The sequence below is a fragment of the Python bivittatus genome, unplaced genomic scaffold, assembly GCF_059951505.1.
Source record: "Python bivittatus isolate LINGU-HERP-01145 unplaced genomic scaffold, Pbiv_v1 ctg000350_np1212, whole genome shotgun sequence".
Taxonomy (NCBI): Eukaryota; Metazoa; Chordata; class Lepidosauria; order Squamata; family Pythonidae; genus Python; species Python bivittatus.
In genome coordinates this window covers 18,662,747-18,679,892 of record NW_028277074.1, presented here as the reverse complement: position 1 = coordinate 18,679,892, position 17,146 = coordinate 18,662,747, and the positions used below count along the sequence as shown (strand labels likewise).

General features: G+C 36.5%; 1 protein-coding gene across 3 annotated transcripts in view; it reads right to left on the bottom strand.

The window, feature by feature from the left end:
• The window catches only part of SON (SON DNA and RNA binding protein), a 39,218-nt gene extending 26,817 nt beyond the window's left edge, over positions 1 to 12,401 (bottom strand). Inside the window, exons 1-3 of one of the 3 annotated variants that reach the window (XR_015796791.1) lie at positions 12,238 to 12,400; positions 9,188 to 9,354; positions 659 to 8,095 (exon numbers count right to left, since the gene is read on the bottom strand). Coding sequence is in view for 2 of the 3 variants with exons in the window: in XM_088144644.1 (XP_088000770.1) it covers positions 659 to 8,095; positions 9,188 to 9,354; positions 12,238 to 12,317 (7,684 nt within the window). In the remaining variant the exon portion in view is untranslated. Of the gene's footprint in view, positions 1 to 658; positions 8,096 to 9,187; positions 9,355 to 12,237 lie in introns of all 3 variants that reach the window. The other 2 variants (XM_088144644.1, XM_088144643.1) reach the window with 2 other exon arrangements.
• Between the last annotated feature and the right edge of the window lie 4,745 nt (positions 12,402 to 17,146).

The window sequence follows — 17,146 nt, the reverse complement described above, 5'->3', positions numbered from 1 at the left end:
CACTGACTTTGCTTGTAGGAATCCAGCAAAGAAGGTCACAAATGGCAATCATGTGACTGTGGGATGCTACAATGTTGTAATCACAAGCCAGGCACCCAGATCACAATCACATTACCACAGGGATGCTGCAATGGCCATAAGTACAAAGACCCAATGTTGAGGGCCACCTGTAAATTTCCCTTCATACTGTCATATACAGGTAATCCCCTGGTTAAGAACGCCCAGTTTACGGACATCTCATAGTTAAGAATAGAGCCTACTGTAGCAAAATTTGAGTTAAATACACAATGATTCAAGTTAAATACACAATGGTTCAAGTTCATTACACAATACTACTTATATGCAGTATTATACAATAATACTGTTCCAGCTTACCTACAAATTTGACTTAAGGACAGACCTTGGGAATGGAACGCATTCTTAAACTGTATTTAAGAATACTGAGTTTTGGTTCATGATACTCCATAAATGGTCTTAAAATATCAAAATGTGTTCTGCTTTCTTCTGCATTAACCAATAAAAGTATATAACAACATGTACAAAAATTCTAGGTAAAAAAAATATTGATATTTACAGCATTTAAATGAAGTTTTCTAAAATTAAATGAATGTCAGAATAATTAAGCTACTTTTATCTCACAAGAGGTAACATTGCTTACCCAAGTCAGTTAGACGTTTCGGTGATCTGCTTGAAGATCTAGATCGTCGATGATCAGGTGATTTACTGGTGCTTCTTCTTCTCCCTGTAGACCTAGAGCATCTTAGACGGACAGGTGTTCGACTTCGGGACCGTAACCTGAGAGATATTCTGTAACTGTCTCTTGAATCAGATCTTCTTCTTCTCCTATCAGTTGATCTTGACCGATTTCTCCGAGATCGTCTACGCCTTTTCCTTGACAAAGATCGCTGTCTTGATACTGATCTTGATCTAGTCCTCCTCCAACGTCTTGAACATGATCGTGAACGAGTTCGAGAGCGTGACTGTGATCGGTGATCAGATTTAGATCTTGTTGTTCTCTTCCGTGTTAATGATCGTGAACGATTTCTTCTAGATCGTGATACTGTTCTACGTCTACGAGATCTAGATTCTGAGGACTTGGAACCTTTACTTCTTGATCTTCTCAAGCGTTCTCTCTCTCCTGTTTTATCTATAGATTTAGACCTAGACCTAGATTTAGATTTGTGCTGCTCAGCTGATTTTTCCCGATTATTCAAAGTTGCTTCCACAGAGTCAGTTCCATCTGTTTTCTCAAGAGACTTAGACTTTGATCTGTATTTAGATCGTTTTCCTCTTGATCCATCCAAGGAGTCTTTGTCTTTTCTTCTTTCAGAAGATTTAGATCTGGACTTTGATTTAGATCTTGGCCGATCTGATGACTTAGATCGTCTGTGTCTAGACTTTGAGGTCAGCTCCCCCTTTTCAACTGATTTTGTTCTGGATTTATGATCAGTAGACTTAGATCGCCTTCTCTTTGTTGCAGTTTCTATGTTCTCAACAGATTTGGATCTAGATTTGTGATTATCAGAAGACCTGGAACGTCTCCTTTTTGACCTAGCTGAAGTCTCTCTTTTATCAATAGATCTGGATCTAGATTTGCGATCAGAGGACACAGACCGCCTTCGTTTCATCCTCACGGAAGTCTCCCTTTTGTCAACAGATTTGGACTTTGATCTGCGATTATCAGAAGATCTGGATCGCCTTCGCCTTATCCTCGCTGAACTCTCTCTTTTGTCAACTGATACAGATCTTGATTTATGATTATCAGAGGATCTTGACCGTCTTCGCCTTCCTCTCCCTGAAATTTCCCTTCTGTCAACAGATCTAGATCTAGATTTGCGAGTATCAGGGGTCCTTGATCTTCTCCGCCTTGTCCTCACTGAAGGCTCTCTCTTGTCATCAGGAGATCTAGACCTAGATTTGTGATTATCAGAAGATCTAGATCGCCTTCTCCGTGTTCTTATTGAAGACTCTCTTCTGTCAACAGATCTAGATCTAGATTTGCGAGTATCAGAGGACTGAGACCGCCTTCGCCTTGTTCTCACAGAGGTCTCTCTTTTGTCACCTGATCGTGATCTAGATTTATGACGATCAGAAGATCTGGATCGCCTCCTCCTTGATCTTGTCAAAGTCTCTCTTCTATCAACTGATCTTGATCTAGATCTGCGATTATCAGAAGACCTGGATAACCTTCGTCTTCTCCTAGCTGATTCTCTTTTGTCAACTGATCTGGATCTAGACTTGTGATCAGAAGATCTGGACCGTCTACGTCTTGATCTTATTGAAGTTTCTCTTCTGTCAGCAGATTTAGATCTAGATTTCAGACGATCAGAGGTCCGTGAACGTCTTCGTCTAGATCTTAATGAAGATTCTTTTTCTTCTTTTTTATCAACAGATTTGGATCTAGATTTGTGACGTGAAGTAGAGTGCTTTCTCTTGGAACTGGAATCATTTTTGCTTCTAGAACGTGCTCTTCTTGATGACACTTGTCTAGAGGTAGAACGCGATCTTGACTTCTTTTTACGTTTCTTCGACTTGGAAGGAGATTTTGATCTGCTTTTTTTTGCTTTTTTTCCACTCTTACTTTTATCTTTACTTTTACTACTTATTTTTTCACTTTTTTTGTCTCTTAAATTACTCCCCTCACTTTCTTTAATTATGTCTGAAGAATTCAGAGCAGCATCTGAATCTTGATATTTTGAAGAGTCCTGAAGAGAAGCTTCCAAGTCTTTATCCTTTACTATAACCTCAGATTCAAGACCTGTTACTGAATCTTTTGCCTCAATGTATTCTCCCACTTTGATGTCTTTATTCTCTGCCAAATGCACAGGCTTTACAGCTTCTTCTGAACCTCCCAATACAATTATTTCCAGTTGATTTACATTGTCTTCTACTGTCATACATGGAGGTTTTACAGTTGCTTGCTCCTTTGAAGAAGTCTGCGCAGTTTCACCCACGTCTTTTCTCTTTGCCACACATAAAGATTCTAACGTTGCTTCTGAATCTTTCACTTCCAAAGTAAACTGTGGAATTATTTCTGCACTCTTATCTTGCCTTAGTATCACATGTTCTACAGTTGATTCCTGAGCCACAGATACACATTTTAAATGTTGTTCTATGTCCTTTGCACTTAAACATTCAGAAACTGATACAAAATCTTTAACAGGTTCTAGGGATGATTCTACGTTCTTTTGTTGTGGCAAAAGCTGAAAACTTGAGTTTCTTTCCAAATCCTGAGTGTCTAAAGGTAACACTGATTTTGAGAGTTCTTGAAAATCCATTTGCTCTTTGTCTCCTGATGTTTGTACAACTTGGAGGTTTTTTATTTCAACAACAGACTTGCACACAGGAACTGCTTCAAAATCTTCCAGATCTTTCATGTGTACAGATTCTACAGCATTATTAGATTCTGAATTTGGTTTTAAATTTTTGACATCTGTAGTAACTTCAGTTGACTTCTGTTTTAGTAAATTATCTAGTTCTACATTTGTATTTGTACCTTGTGTATCTGACACATTTATATTTTCCAGAAATGTTTCAGGACATTTTTCAACTGTTTCTGGAACTATAGATGATATATTTGACCCCGTATCTGTTGCTTCCACAACACTTGAAAATTGAGTAGTCGTCTCTGAAATACCTATTATTTCTTCATATGTAAGACCTCCTTTTAAATCTTTTGCCATCAGGTGAGAGTCTAAATCTTTTCCTTCCTGGTTATGTTTAGATTCCAAAATTTGTTCCAGGTTTTCCACACTGCCTGAACATAATATGTCTGAAATAGTTTTTGAAGCTTTGTCTTGTGTCACTTTTTCAGATTCTGAAGCAGTTTTGAATGGATGTGTTCGTAGCCCATATTTAATTTCTGAAGAAGATTCAGTATGTTTTACTTCTAAAATATTCTCTGCTTGCATTTGTGAGTCAGAGTCAATGATTTCTAGTAGATATTTCTCTGCAGTTGTACCAGAAGATTTGACATCACTTACTCCTAAATATGTTTGAGAAGTTTTGAGTTCTGAGATTTTTGAAGTGTCAGTTACTTCCAATATAGAAACTGATTCTGAAGATGTCGATGCTGGTGTCTTTAGCTGCGCTGCAGTAGCCACTGGATCTTTTATTTCTAATAGTCTTTCATAGCTCATTGTTTTTCTTAAACTTTTTGGTTCAACTTTAGACCCAGACTGTGAAAGATCAGCTGCATCCCCAGATTCTAATGCACGAAGAGATTTGGCATAATTTTCTATTTGAATAGCTTTTAAATTCTTCATCTCTCCTGCATCTAAAATACTAGAGCTTTCTTCCAAATCTTGGACATCCACCATAAATTCAGGCAGAGTTGTATCACAATTCTCTCTTTCTAGACCTGTGATAGTTTCAGAAACTTCAGAATATTTTAATACTAATTCTCCACTTGATTCTGGAGTTATTACAGAAACATTTTCTTTGTTGGCAGCTGATAGTATATCTTCTATAATTTGTGCCCTTACAGTATGTTTTGAAGACATAAATGTTTCTGAAATATTTGCATCATTTTCATTAACTGGCTGGATGTGCTCATCATTCATCTTTTCTTTACCTATAGATTCTACATTTATTGACTTCTGACTTGCTTCTACCTTGTTCACATCTGTTGTGTACATACGTTCAAAACTTTCTTCCAATACATCTGTAGACTCTACTGAGGGAAACAGAGATGTTAGAACACCTTCTTGTTTTTCTATTACTTCCAATTCTTTGGACTTAGGAGTTATTTCTACAACTTCAGTATCCATCACACGTATACATGCTGGAGGTATTTTCAAATGTGCATGTGTCAATCCTTCACTTCTGAGCATTGTACCTGATTTTGGCAACCCTGAAATACCCTGTGATTCTGGAAGCATTTCATTTTTTCTGGGAGTTTCTGGTGTTAATTGCACACTATCTGATGTTAGCACTGATTTATGTCCCAGAAGATATTCTCTAATTTCTACACCTGCTTGAAGCAAAGGTTCTGAATCAATTTTCAAGTCTTTTACATTTAAGATCATAGACTCTGAAGTTGTTTTTGAATCTTTCACTTGAATTTTGTAAGATTTTAGGATGTTCTCTGAATTTGTTTCTGCCAAGTACATAGATTCTGGACCATATTCTGAATCTATAGTTGCAGAATCAGAAGTAGGAACAATCAGATCTCTCTCCGACAAGTGTACAGGTTCTGATGCTTCCATTAATCCTGTTGTTTCTATTTTTTCTTCCAATTTCTGTTTCTCCTCCTGAATATGAAATTCATCTGAATACAGAATCTCTGAACTTGTTCTTGCATGTTTAATTTCCAAATCAGGCACAGAATCTAAACACACTTTTCTAAGTTGTGTCTTTGTGTGTTCCAGTAGTTCTAGATTTTGTTCTTCAAGAGATTCTGAAACTGATTCAAATTGTTTCACGGTACTGCCAAATGGAAAATCTGATTCAACTGATACTACATTCTTCAATTTAAAAAATTCTTTAGGATCAATTGCAGCTGCAAGAGATTTTCCAAATTCTTTTAAGTCTTGTACTACTGCTATTCCTTTAGACTGATTGTTTTCTGAACTTATTACATCCTTTTCATGCAATGATTTTGAAATGAATAATGGACCTTGACTCTTGCTTAACTCACTTTCTCTTATTCTTCTGGAGTCTGTTTTAATTACTTCCTTATATCTTGATGTAAGTCCCAAATCTGTTGTCTCTGCACCAGTTTGATTCTTCTTTACAAAGTCAGTGGAATCAGAACACTTCTGTTCTACTTCTTGCACAAAATGAGATTCAGTTTCATTTCTTTTCCTATTGGAAATACCTTGAACTGTTTCCATGTATGTCATAATTGGTAATGCAATTGATTCTGATGCAGTTTCCACATTTTTTACATGTTTATGCAATGGTTTTAAGTTTTCTTGTAAATCATTTGCTCCAGTCACTGCTTCAGATTCTGTATTTTTAATATATTTCATTTCCTTAGTACACAGTGATTCAAAATTGTCAGCATCTTGTTTATGCAATGATTTCAGAACTGCTTCTGAATTTTTCAACTCCATCATACCTTCAGTTTCTGTATAAAGTTCTAGACTATGTTCTGAATAGTTTGCAAATATCATCTGCAGAGATTCTGAACCAGCATCCACATCTCTCTTTTCTCTCTCCCCTTCAGGCTCAAGACCACTTTTGAAATCTTTTTTCTGTGCCTCTGTATCAGACTGTGAAGTTTCCTTCACTATTTTAATTTCTTCTATGCACTGCAACTCTGAAGAGGTATTTTCTAAATTGTTTACTGTCATTAAAGATTCTGGAATATTTTTCCACTTCTCCACATTCTCATTTTCTTTATTTCTTAGATCTACATATTTTGAACCCTCCAGGTTTTGTGTTTTCACAATCTCTGTTTCCATAATTGTTTCTGAAACAGTCACCCCTCTTAACTGTGAAGTGTTTTCAGGAACTTTCACATTAAACAGTGCCAGAGAACGTTGAGCGATTTCAGAGTTTCCTCTATTTTCTATTGCAGTTTCTAATGATGTTTCCAAATAATTAATCTGTTCAGCCTTCTCAAATTCCTGGGGGTATTCTAGATTCTTTACCTCCTTTGCTTTAAGAGATTCTGGAACAGTATTCCAATTTTCTGATTCTGTTACACCATCAGATTTTGCTCTTAAACATTTTGTGTCAATTTCCATAAAATCAGAAGCAACATCCAAATTCTTTCTTTCCAATAATTCAACTGAAAGATGTTCTTCTGAATCTATTCTAGTCATATTTTCTAATAGTGGTGTTCTTTTCAAATCTTTTGCATCTCTTTGGACTGGCAGATATCTTGCAGTTTTCTCTGACTCACTCAGTTCCATCATGAGGGTAGAGACTTCAGGTTCTCTAAATTCTTTCATCTCTGTCAGAATCTCTGTACCGAGGCTTGCTCTACTATATTTTTGTACATCAAATTCTGAAACTTTTTGCTGAGGTTTCAGTTGAGCTACCACAGCTGGTTCAAAATCTTTTTCAGGGATTGCATGGACAGCTTCTGGAGCAGTTTCCAAATCTTTCCGTTCTGTTCCAAACGTTAGTGGTTTGTGCAAATCTTTCATTGTGAGAGTTTTCTCAGAATCATGCACTGGATCACTTTTTCTACTGGTATGCTTAGGACTTCTTTCAGAAGCTTTCACTTTTGCAGTATTTAAAAATTCTGAAGTTGCTTCAAAATCTTTTCCTACCACCATAGCTAAAAATCCTAAAGTTGTCACTGAATCTTTAGCTTCTACATTTGATTCCAAAGGTAGGGTCATTAATTTATAGCCGGTTGTTTCAAAGGATGTTGGTATTGTTTGTTTCAAGCTTTTTGAAGTCACAGATTCTGTGACTGAATTTATACTTGTTACTTCCACTGCAGCAGACTCCACTCTAGTTTCCAAATGTTCTGGCTCCCGTATTACACAATGTGGACTGGTTTCAGGAACACTTTCTTGATCTGTTGCCTCCAACATTAACTTGGTTTGCTCCATTTCTTTTATATCCGACACTCCTTCTACAACTGTACAAACAGCACCACTTAAAAATTCACCCTCTGTGCATATATTTACAGTTACATTAGATTGGCAAGTGTCATTTTCCAATTCTTTATCATTTGTAAGCTTGACTTCAATGACCTCCTGAATATTTATCAAAGTAGAATCTTCTTCAGATGTATCCAGTTTGCTGGTATCTGAACTAAACACATTATTCAACACAGCTGAGTTTAGATTTTCATATGCAGTTTTTTCATTAATCCAAGTAGAAACTTCTTTCAAGGTAGACCCAGACTGTTTATCCATATCATTTTCTGCATTTAAGAGAGAACCTGAATTTTCTAGGTTTGAATGAGAAATAAGTTGCATATCTCCACATTCTTTCTGCTGAACATCTATTTCTTTGGCATGCTTTTTATATTTCTTCTCTTTTTTTTCCTTCTTTCTTTTTTTCTTTTTCTTTTTATCTTTGTGCTTCTTGTCCTTCTTAGACTTTTTCCTTGGAATTTCATCTTGCACTTCTTCAGATAAGCCTCTTTTAGTAGAACGGGAATTGTTTCTTTCGATATCCTCTCCATCCCCTTTAAAAAGGTATTTTGGATAAAATTTTAAAATATAAAACAGCAAAAACTGACATAAAGTTGTATGAAAATCAAAGGCTAGATTTTACAAGACTAACCAATAAGCTGTTTTGCTATTTTTGCTGGAATTATTATCAGGATTGTTTTGTGAGTCATCAAACAATTATACTAATAATACTGATATATACTATGAATTCTAAAAGTACTCAGATAAGGTCCTATATTTACTGATTCCCTAATAGCATATTCATTTATGCCTTAGGGTTATTCGGGGGCATATCTTCACCATAAGACAGGCCATTTTTAGCTCCCTTTCTTTTTAATTTACATATTATAATTAAATCATGCAGTCCCTTTCTGACCTAAATTTTCATCCTCCTTTTTTGGCAGACAGAGTGATTCCAATTATAACATATCTGGTTATGCAGCAATTAGGTGGATATTAGTAGAGCACAGAAGTCCCTACTGGTCTTTTGTAATACTGAAATGCTGGTCATTAACCATCAGAAAATCAAGATACTACACTTCGCAAAAAAAAAAAAAAAAAAGTCAAAAGGTACACATCTGGCATATTAACAGGAACAGTTTCTACATTTCTGAGGACTTTAATGGAGAAAACAAATCAAATATCCTGTTCTCTATGCCCAAAGAAGCATGTCTTAATTTTTTTCCATGCAAAGGGGAGGGGAGGGTGATTGTATATCAACAGTGGGTTAAGATGTTTGAAGGCAAAATCATCCCTCAGCTTCTTTATGGCACGGAAGTCTATATATTCAGAAAATTACTTCTACTGAAAACTATTACAATTTAAAATATTGTTTTAGAACACATTAAGTAAACATTTATACTGATGCTACCTTAATTTATATAAATTAGTACAAAACATATACAAAATTGATCCAGCAATTTTCTTCAAATTCTGTCAATTTAATCCATCTTTACACAGCAAATGGTACAGAACACTTTGGAAAACATTATTGTAAAACAACACATTTTGCAAAATAGTGTGTTATTCATCTCCACAAAACATACATTTAAAATAGAGACATAGATGTAAATAAAACTATACATCTTAAAATATGTTTAATTTACCTGATTTGTACCGTGGCTCAGTACCCAACACTTCTGATAATACTTGTTCTATCTTCTGCACTAGTGATTCATTTTGAAGACTTTCTATAGATTGAACTGTATCATCTGAAGAGTTTACTTGTCCAGATGTGTTTATTTCACCATTGTGCTGATTTCCTATCTTTCCACTAATCAGGGGAAAAAAATTAAAAATCTCAAGATCAGACATATTTCAGGAATATACAGTCAAAGAGACATACCCTATGTATTTGTTAGTTCAACAGCTCATGCATAAACTTGTCTTAGACAAAAAATGTATAAATATAAAAATTTTCATAATCGAATTCAAAACAAAGGAAAAGGTAATAATCACATAGAGCTTTTAATTTTAATACAATAACTGACAATTAAATCGTAAGTTCTTTTGTCAGTCAAATGTACAGAACACTACATGTCTCTTAAAGTATATAATGTTACCTATAATGATGTCCAATGTCCCTATTTTTAACTACAGATGAGACAAGAATACCAGGAGTTGTATCATACATTTACTTAGAAGAGTAGATAAAAACAGGTGAGAGGACATAAATTTCCTTGCAGGCATTTTGATCATGGTATTTACATCTGATTTTTTAAAATTGAACTGGCAATTAAGCATATATAACAATAAAACCAGCATATTTACATGCAGAATTCTTCTTTTACTGCTATCTCCTACTACAGGTTGTCAACCTTCAGTGCTGTTTGTTCTTCTGAAGTTACTGCTTGAAACAATACTGCTGTATTTTTGCCTAACTATGTACATACTTTTTTTAGCCATATGCAATATTACATCCACTGAGCTGATATAGGTAAATAAAAGCCTTTTACAAATCAACATTACAGAGCATAATAAAATTATTAAGAAGCTGGGTGGCCCTTTCAAGTGATATTTAGCTGATCATTATTACTCCTTTCTAGAACATTACATGCTTTGCTATACAGTTTTATGGTATAGATACAACCTGATATTTTCACCCTAACTAAAGTAAACTTGAATTACATTTATTTGTTTAGGATTACGTGAAAATGAAAGGTATATTTACCATCATTGTTCTGTATTAAAAACATGACATGATACCAGCAAGTATCTCAATGCATATTTGGAATGGTTTTGAATACTGTTGGGATATTACACTGATACCCTTGAAATATATGAAGCTATAGGATCTTCTAACATTAAATGAAAACAGCATCAGACAGTGTTTTCAAGATCTAAGATGAACTAAGTGTTCTTCATGAAGGATACCTCATTAAAACAAACAAAAAATAAAGAAACAAGTGAACTATAATATTTTTTATTTATTTTCCCTTACATACATTGGTTATTTTATTTATTTTCCCTTACATACATTGGTTATAAACTTTAATGGGATGCATATGAAAGTATATTTCACCAATGCCTGCAGTGTGGTTTTTTTTAAAGAAAGTTTTAGAAGTTGGCATATCATTCAACTAATTTCAATATTTGTTCCTGGTTAGAATAATGAAAATCCATTTTCACAAATATATGCTGAAGGAAGTACAGTTGGACCTTCAATGACTTTACCCTTAAAGCTCATATTTTTTGGAAGTTTTCCTTATTATTTTTAATCCAACCACTGAAGGCAGAATTGTCAATACCAGTTCTTCATTCACACACAGGGTGCTCATTTAGCTAGTAAAACTGACTCCAAAACACAGAACACATTCACATTCAGGCTAGTGACCTCCACAGAACACAATTTAAGACACTGAACTACAGAACATAAAAGTTATTAAAATGTAAAGTTCTGTGAATTGCTACATAGATGTGCATTTCCAATCTGCATCTTTGTTTGTTGCAACATGTATTACCAAATTATAAAATTTAAAGAATATTTATAGATCTTTAAAACAGCATATTGACATAACTCCTTGCCAAAACCCTTTTGTTTTCCGACATAACAGAAATAACAGCCTCTTTGTTGTATTTCATTTACTGCCTCTATAATCAGAATGCAGTGTTTTATATGATTATCAGATTGCCAAAAAAGGTCCCCATTCTTCATCTTGTCTAATTAGTCTACATCAGGTGTCATATATAATAAGAATAAATTATGAATATAAGTAAAATTAAACAGAAACTGAGGCACTTGTATATAACTAAGTAATATAATAAAAGGATAGTTTCATCAATAAAAAGAGAATTATCTTTCTATTATCAATTTTATATATAATCCAATATGTAAAATTAGTTGGATAGAACAGAGATTCTTCATTAATATTCATAAACAAGGTATTGTTTCACAACTACTTTTTAAAATGTAGTTTAATTTTACTTTAAAATAATCACACATTTCCAAAAAAAATCAGTATTTCCAATGACATTCTTAGTAAACTGATTCAGAACCATACCAAGCTATCCTTTAAAGAACTTAGATTCTACCATAACTTTCCACGCACAGTGAACTGGATTTATCAGTCTATTTCCATGTAATTCTCCTGTCTTTCTTATTCCCTGGAGAGGATACTAAATAAGCACCTAGCTTTCCTGAACGCGTCTACTTTCTAAAACACTGGATGATATACAGTAAGACTGTTTTTTGAGGGGGGGGGGTTACTACCTCTTTAGATAGTTCCAGGACTTAAAATCCGTTTTCGTGCTCTGAAACCCACTGAATACTTCCAACTCTCTTACCTATTTCGAAATTTCAAATAACGAAGTATTTACATTCTCTGCGATACCAATCCAACGTCCAGTTATTGTCAGGCCGCGTATATCGGCTTCTCCCCCAACCCCTTTCTGATTCTTCCCCTCCCCCCCCCGCACCCTTTACGTCTTTGGAAACCCAGTTTCTCTCCCACAGTTTTCGTGACTAATTCAACTCGTCACTCCGACCAAGTTTGCCCTCGGCCCCCTTCTCGTACAGCTGTGTCCCCCTCAATGGCCCTTCCGGTCTCTTGGACAGCCCCTCCCCCACTCCATCCGCTTCATCCGTTACTCCGCGTACTACCGCCAGAATCTACCTGCTACCAAGCAATAGAAGCTCATTCCTCTCCCCACTTCTTACCTGCCGAATTGCTGCTCCTGGATCTCCCGGAACTTGGTAACGACGAAAGACCGAAAAATTTGCTCGATGTTAGTCGCCATGACAGCCTTGCGCGGCACAAGCCCCTCTCTCCTCGAGACGCAGATCCGCCTGCGCTCTACAATGCAACGCCGGAAGAAGATGCAGCTACTTCCTACCCCTTCCTTTATGTTCTGCGTTCTCTGATTGCTTGCCGTGCGGCCGGAGGTGGGGACTGAAGCCGTCTGTGTGTGGACGCTCTGCTCTCAATCTTAGCCATAGAGTACCGAATCGGCTGGTTTCCGAGTCCCCACAGACGTTGTTGCTTTCTTTCGGTTTGCCGCAACTGCTAGTCATTGTTCCCGTGAGAAGTGGGAACGGAGGACACATGGAAGATTACTTCCGTGGTCAAAATGAATTTTATTTTCTGATCGTGGAAGTCATTTCATGGGCGCTCCCCCAACTTTAAACGTTGGTTGAACTAAACTGTGCCCCGTCCCGAAGGTTCGTGCCAATCTGTGCTCAGAGCGGGAAGACCTTCGTCGTACCGTTGCTCCGCCTCAGCTGGTCATAGCGGCCATGTTACTGCTGCTGTGCTTCACTGCGAGGTGACTGCCTGCCGCTGGGAGTCGGAAGAGCGCGGCTTGCCAAAGAAGTGGGAGCTTGTGTGCCTGGGGGACAGGCGGACCGATGATATGGCCCGGGAGGACATATCGACTCTCTTCTAAACATTACTCGGAAAGGTTCAAGAGAGCTTGTAACTAGCTCGATATGGTGGGCTGCCAGTCGTGGCCCGAAATTATGCACACATATTCTGAAGAATATCTGCCTTAAATTCAAATAACTCCATAGTTTCTCGGCTTCGTCTTCAGTGCGAGTGCGTCTATCTAGCATAGAGCTCAAAGCAGTTGAAGTCAAACCGAAGTAATCCCCGAGGCGCCATTTTAAACGTCCAGCGAAATTATTGGCTCTGCTCGCACAAGATGGTTAGTTTAACTAAATAAGCATAGACCAGGGAGGAAGCAAATGAAGAATGTCTGATCCTTAGGTAATTGAATGCAACATCGGGGAATTCTTGTGCACATTTTGTCATTTTGGTGTCATTGTGGTGAGGAACTAAGGAAAAAACTGACTTCACATAACAAAATGAGCCACAAAAACAACACATTTCATTTTAGTCCATTAATCATACAAAACTCAGTAACTAAATAAAGGAAATGTCAGGAGCATTTTAATTGAATTAAATGTTTATTTGGAGCTTGGACACATAATTCAAGGGGGAGGTGGGTAAGAAAAGCCATAGCATTTGTGGTAAGAGAAGACACAGAATACAACGTTGTGCATTCTAAAAATCCTCAATTCAAACCTTGGCTTCTCTAGATACATCTGAAGAAGCCTGTCACAACCACAATACACAGTATTTACCTGGTTGTACAGTGCTTTGGATGCAGTTTGGAAAGGTGCTTTGGAGCTTTAGGAGCCTGAGTGCAGCACCTGTCTATGACTCATTAAAGCAGCTATATCCCTTTCCAAGATTGTGTGTGTGTGTTGCACAATCTTGGGGAAAGACACAGCTGCTTTAATGAGTTGCATATAGGTACATTTGCGCTTTTGCACATTCCAAAGAACCTGTTGTAAATTGAATCCAGAGAATTGTACAGCCCTATTACTATAAACAATATCACACATAGTTAAACAGGAATTTGCTATCATCAGTTGTGATGGCTACCAATTTAGACGACTGGAAAAATTCATGGAGAAAAAGACTACCAATGGTTCCTAGTCGGAGTCAGGGAATATAAATTGAATAACAGCTTCAGAAGAACAAATGTATTAATTCCCTGTTCATACTTAAGAGTTTTCTTAATGTTGATCACTGACAGAATGCGAGATTAGATAAGTTGATTCAGCAAGGCTCTTATATTTTTAAGATTTGGCTGACACCCCATAACTAAGTTTAGATGACAATATTCATAAACATAAAATACAGTATAAGAAATCCAATATAAGAATTTTATATTGTTTATAAAAAAATCAGCTTAGAAAGGTTTTAAAACATTAGAAGCCAAACACAAATCTGCTAAAAGCCAAAACAAAGATAATTAAAAAGACTAGATTTTTTTTTTAAATCTTTGGCTGTTTTCTCCAGAAAACACAATGAACTGCTTTCAGCACTCCCTGAACTGCCTGATTGGCATGGTCTAGAACAGTGTTCCTCAACCTCAGCAATTTTAAGATGTGTGGACTTCAATGCCCAGAAACCCAGCTAGCTCCAGAATTCTGGGAGTTGAAGTCCACAATCTTAAAGTTCCTGAGGTGGAGAAACACTGGTCTAGAAGAAAACCTCCTGGGTTCCCCTGGAATATTCCTTTCATAGAATGGTAGATTTTCCACATACAGTAGTAACTCCTCAAATCATATGGAGACAGCTTTCAAAGAAGATTGTGGATTATAGGAGCTATTAGCAAGACCAAGATTTTGGCCTTTGCAAAGAGACCTAAACTGCACATCTGGAGAATAAATGGCCAGAATATTGAACAAGCTAAATCTTTTAACTACTTGGGCATGGTTTTTCATGGCTCCACTAAACACAGCGCGCACCAAAACTACATTATACAAAATGCTGAAAAAACAGTGGCCGCAATCCAATCTTTTCATTTTACCAGAGAAGCGCAGCATATCCCAGCAGCACTGAAGCTATACCCAGGTTCATATACAATTACTCTTTGGTGCCCAACTAGGACCTTATCCTTCCTTTACTCCTCTGGAAAGGGTTCAATCCAAATTCCTAAGAGCCATATTTCAGGTAGCCCCTTGCATTCCAAATGTAGTATTAAGGAGGGAAGCAGGGTTGTCCAAAGTTGAAACAGGTGCATGGATTTGTATTATAGCACATTAGCTGAAACTACTGTTTTTTCCCATAGGTTTGGATTCTTTTCTTATTAAGGATAATTATAAATCAGTATGGTCCAGGACTATCTTACAAAAATGCCAATGTCTTGGCTTTTCTAGGGAGGTATTCCTAATGATGGGCTATGAGCGTGCACTCAGTGAATTTAAACAGCGTATCAAAGACCTGGAAGTCCAGCAGGACCAGTCCGCTTTACCTAAGAATGTTTTTTGGGACATCAAGCCTTTTTTTATAAGCCAGTGAGATACCTAAATTACATCACTGTCTCCAAATTTCAGAGGGCACTAACTCTAGCACACTGTAATGCTCTTCCTACAGCAGTTTTGGAGGGCCGATACAAAAAAGTCCCATATGAGCTGAGATTGTGCCCCTGTGGCAAGGGGCTATTGAAACTACAGCACATGTCCTGCTATATTGTATTTTCTATAAGGACTCACAGACCCGTTTAATAACTCCTCATCTGGTAAAACATCCAGGAAATTCTTATCTTTTTTATGTGCAGCTGTTCCTATCTGATCAGAATGTTTTAGTTTCTCTGAATGTAGCTAAATTTTGTTATGCTGTTTGTAAAATTAGGCAGACTTTGCCCATTGATGATCCCACCAATCTGTAAATATATTTTCATGTTTTGTTTCATTTCATTTTAATGTATTTTTAATGCATTTAATGCATCTTTAATATACTTTTATTTGTAACTCTGGTCTGTTACCATAAAAAAGAAATTTGATTTGATTTTAGGAGCTGTTATTCAGCATATTAGGAGGAAAGCAGGTTAAGGAAAAACTTTAAAATTTAAGAGAAAAAAAAATTCCAAGTGCTATATACAGGTAGTTCCCAGTTTAAGAACAACTTATGTTCCCAAAGTCCTTAAGTTCCCAATGTCCTTAAGTCAAATTTGTATGTAAGCTGGAACAGTATTACTGTATAATACTGTATAAGTAGTATTGTGTAATGAATTCAAATCATTGTATATTTAACTCAAATCATTGTTTATTTAACTCAACTTTTGCAACAATAGGCTCCGTTCTTAACTGTGGGTTGTCTGTAACCTGGACATTCTTAACTTGGGAACTCCCTGTACAGGTACAATGTATTTCATACATGACTCCTTTCTCCAAGCACAACATGAGAAAATATGGAACCAATCTGATGTAATGGTCAAAGTACTAGACTACAAACCAGGAGATTGAAAGTTTTAGTCCTCTCTTAGGCATGAAAGCTGGTTGGGTGACTGGGTCAGTCACTCTCTCTCTCAGCCCAACCCACCTCACAGGGTTCTCGTTGTAGGGAAAATAGGACATGGGAGCATTATATATGCTGCTTGAGTTGTACAAAATTAAAGATAGGATAAAAATTGAAAAATAGATTTGTTCCAGAAAAGCAACCATTATCTTTCCACATCTCAGATTTTTGGTCAAGACGTTAATGACTTTAAAAGTCTTATATATTATTTGGGTTTGTTTGTGTGCCTTGGGGGGGGGCGGTGTGTGTATGCACGCTTTATAATACTGTACTATTCCTCCCTTTAAGGATTTGAACTGAGCCCGGAAATAGTCTGGAAACCAACACAAATGAAAAAGCATTAACAGTTTATAACCTTGGTTCAGCTTAAGGGAAATTTTTGGGCTTTTAAGTGTGATTTAACAAAAGAATGCTGGGCAATTAATAACTTTTCAACCTGTGTTTGCAGTCATTTTAACTGAAAAAATATTAAATTATAGAGTCTAGCTGTACAATGCAGTTTTGAAAAGTGATAACGTGATTTATTTGTGATAATATAGTATGTTCCTTTGCAATGCTCAAGCTTTGCTACAATAACAAGCATCAACCGATGCAAATCCGCTTGTAAGCCCTAGTTCTGCATTTGGTTAGATCCCTATATCCGCAACTTCAGTTTTTGGGCCATGGTCATTAATAAATCCCTCCGTTATTATGAAATCAGTTGTATTCTTCTTCCCTGTGAAGGGTTAAAGATCCCTGAAACTGCAGCATTCTGGGAAA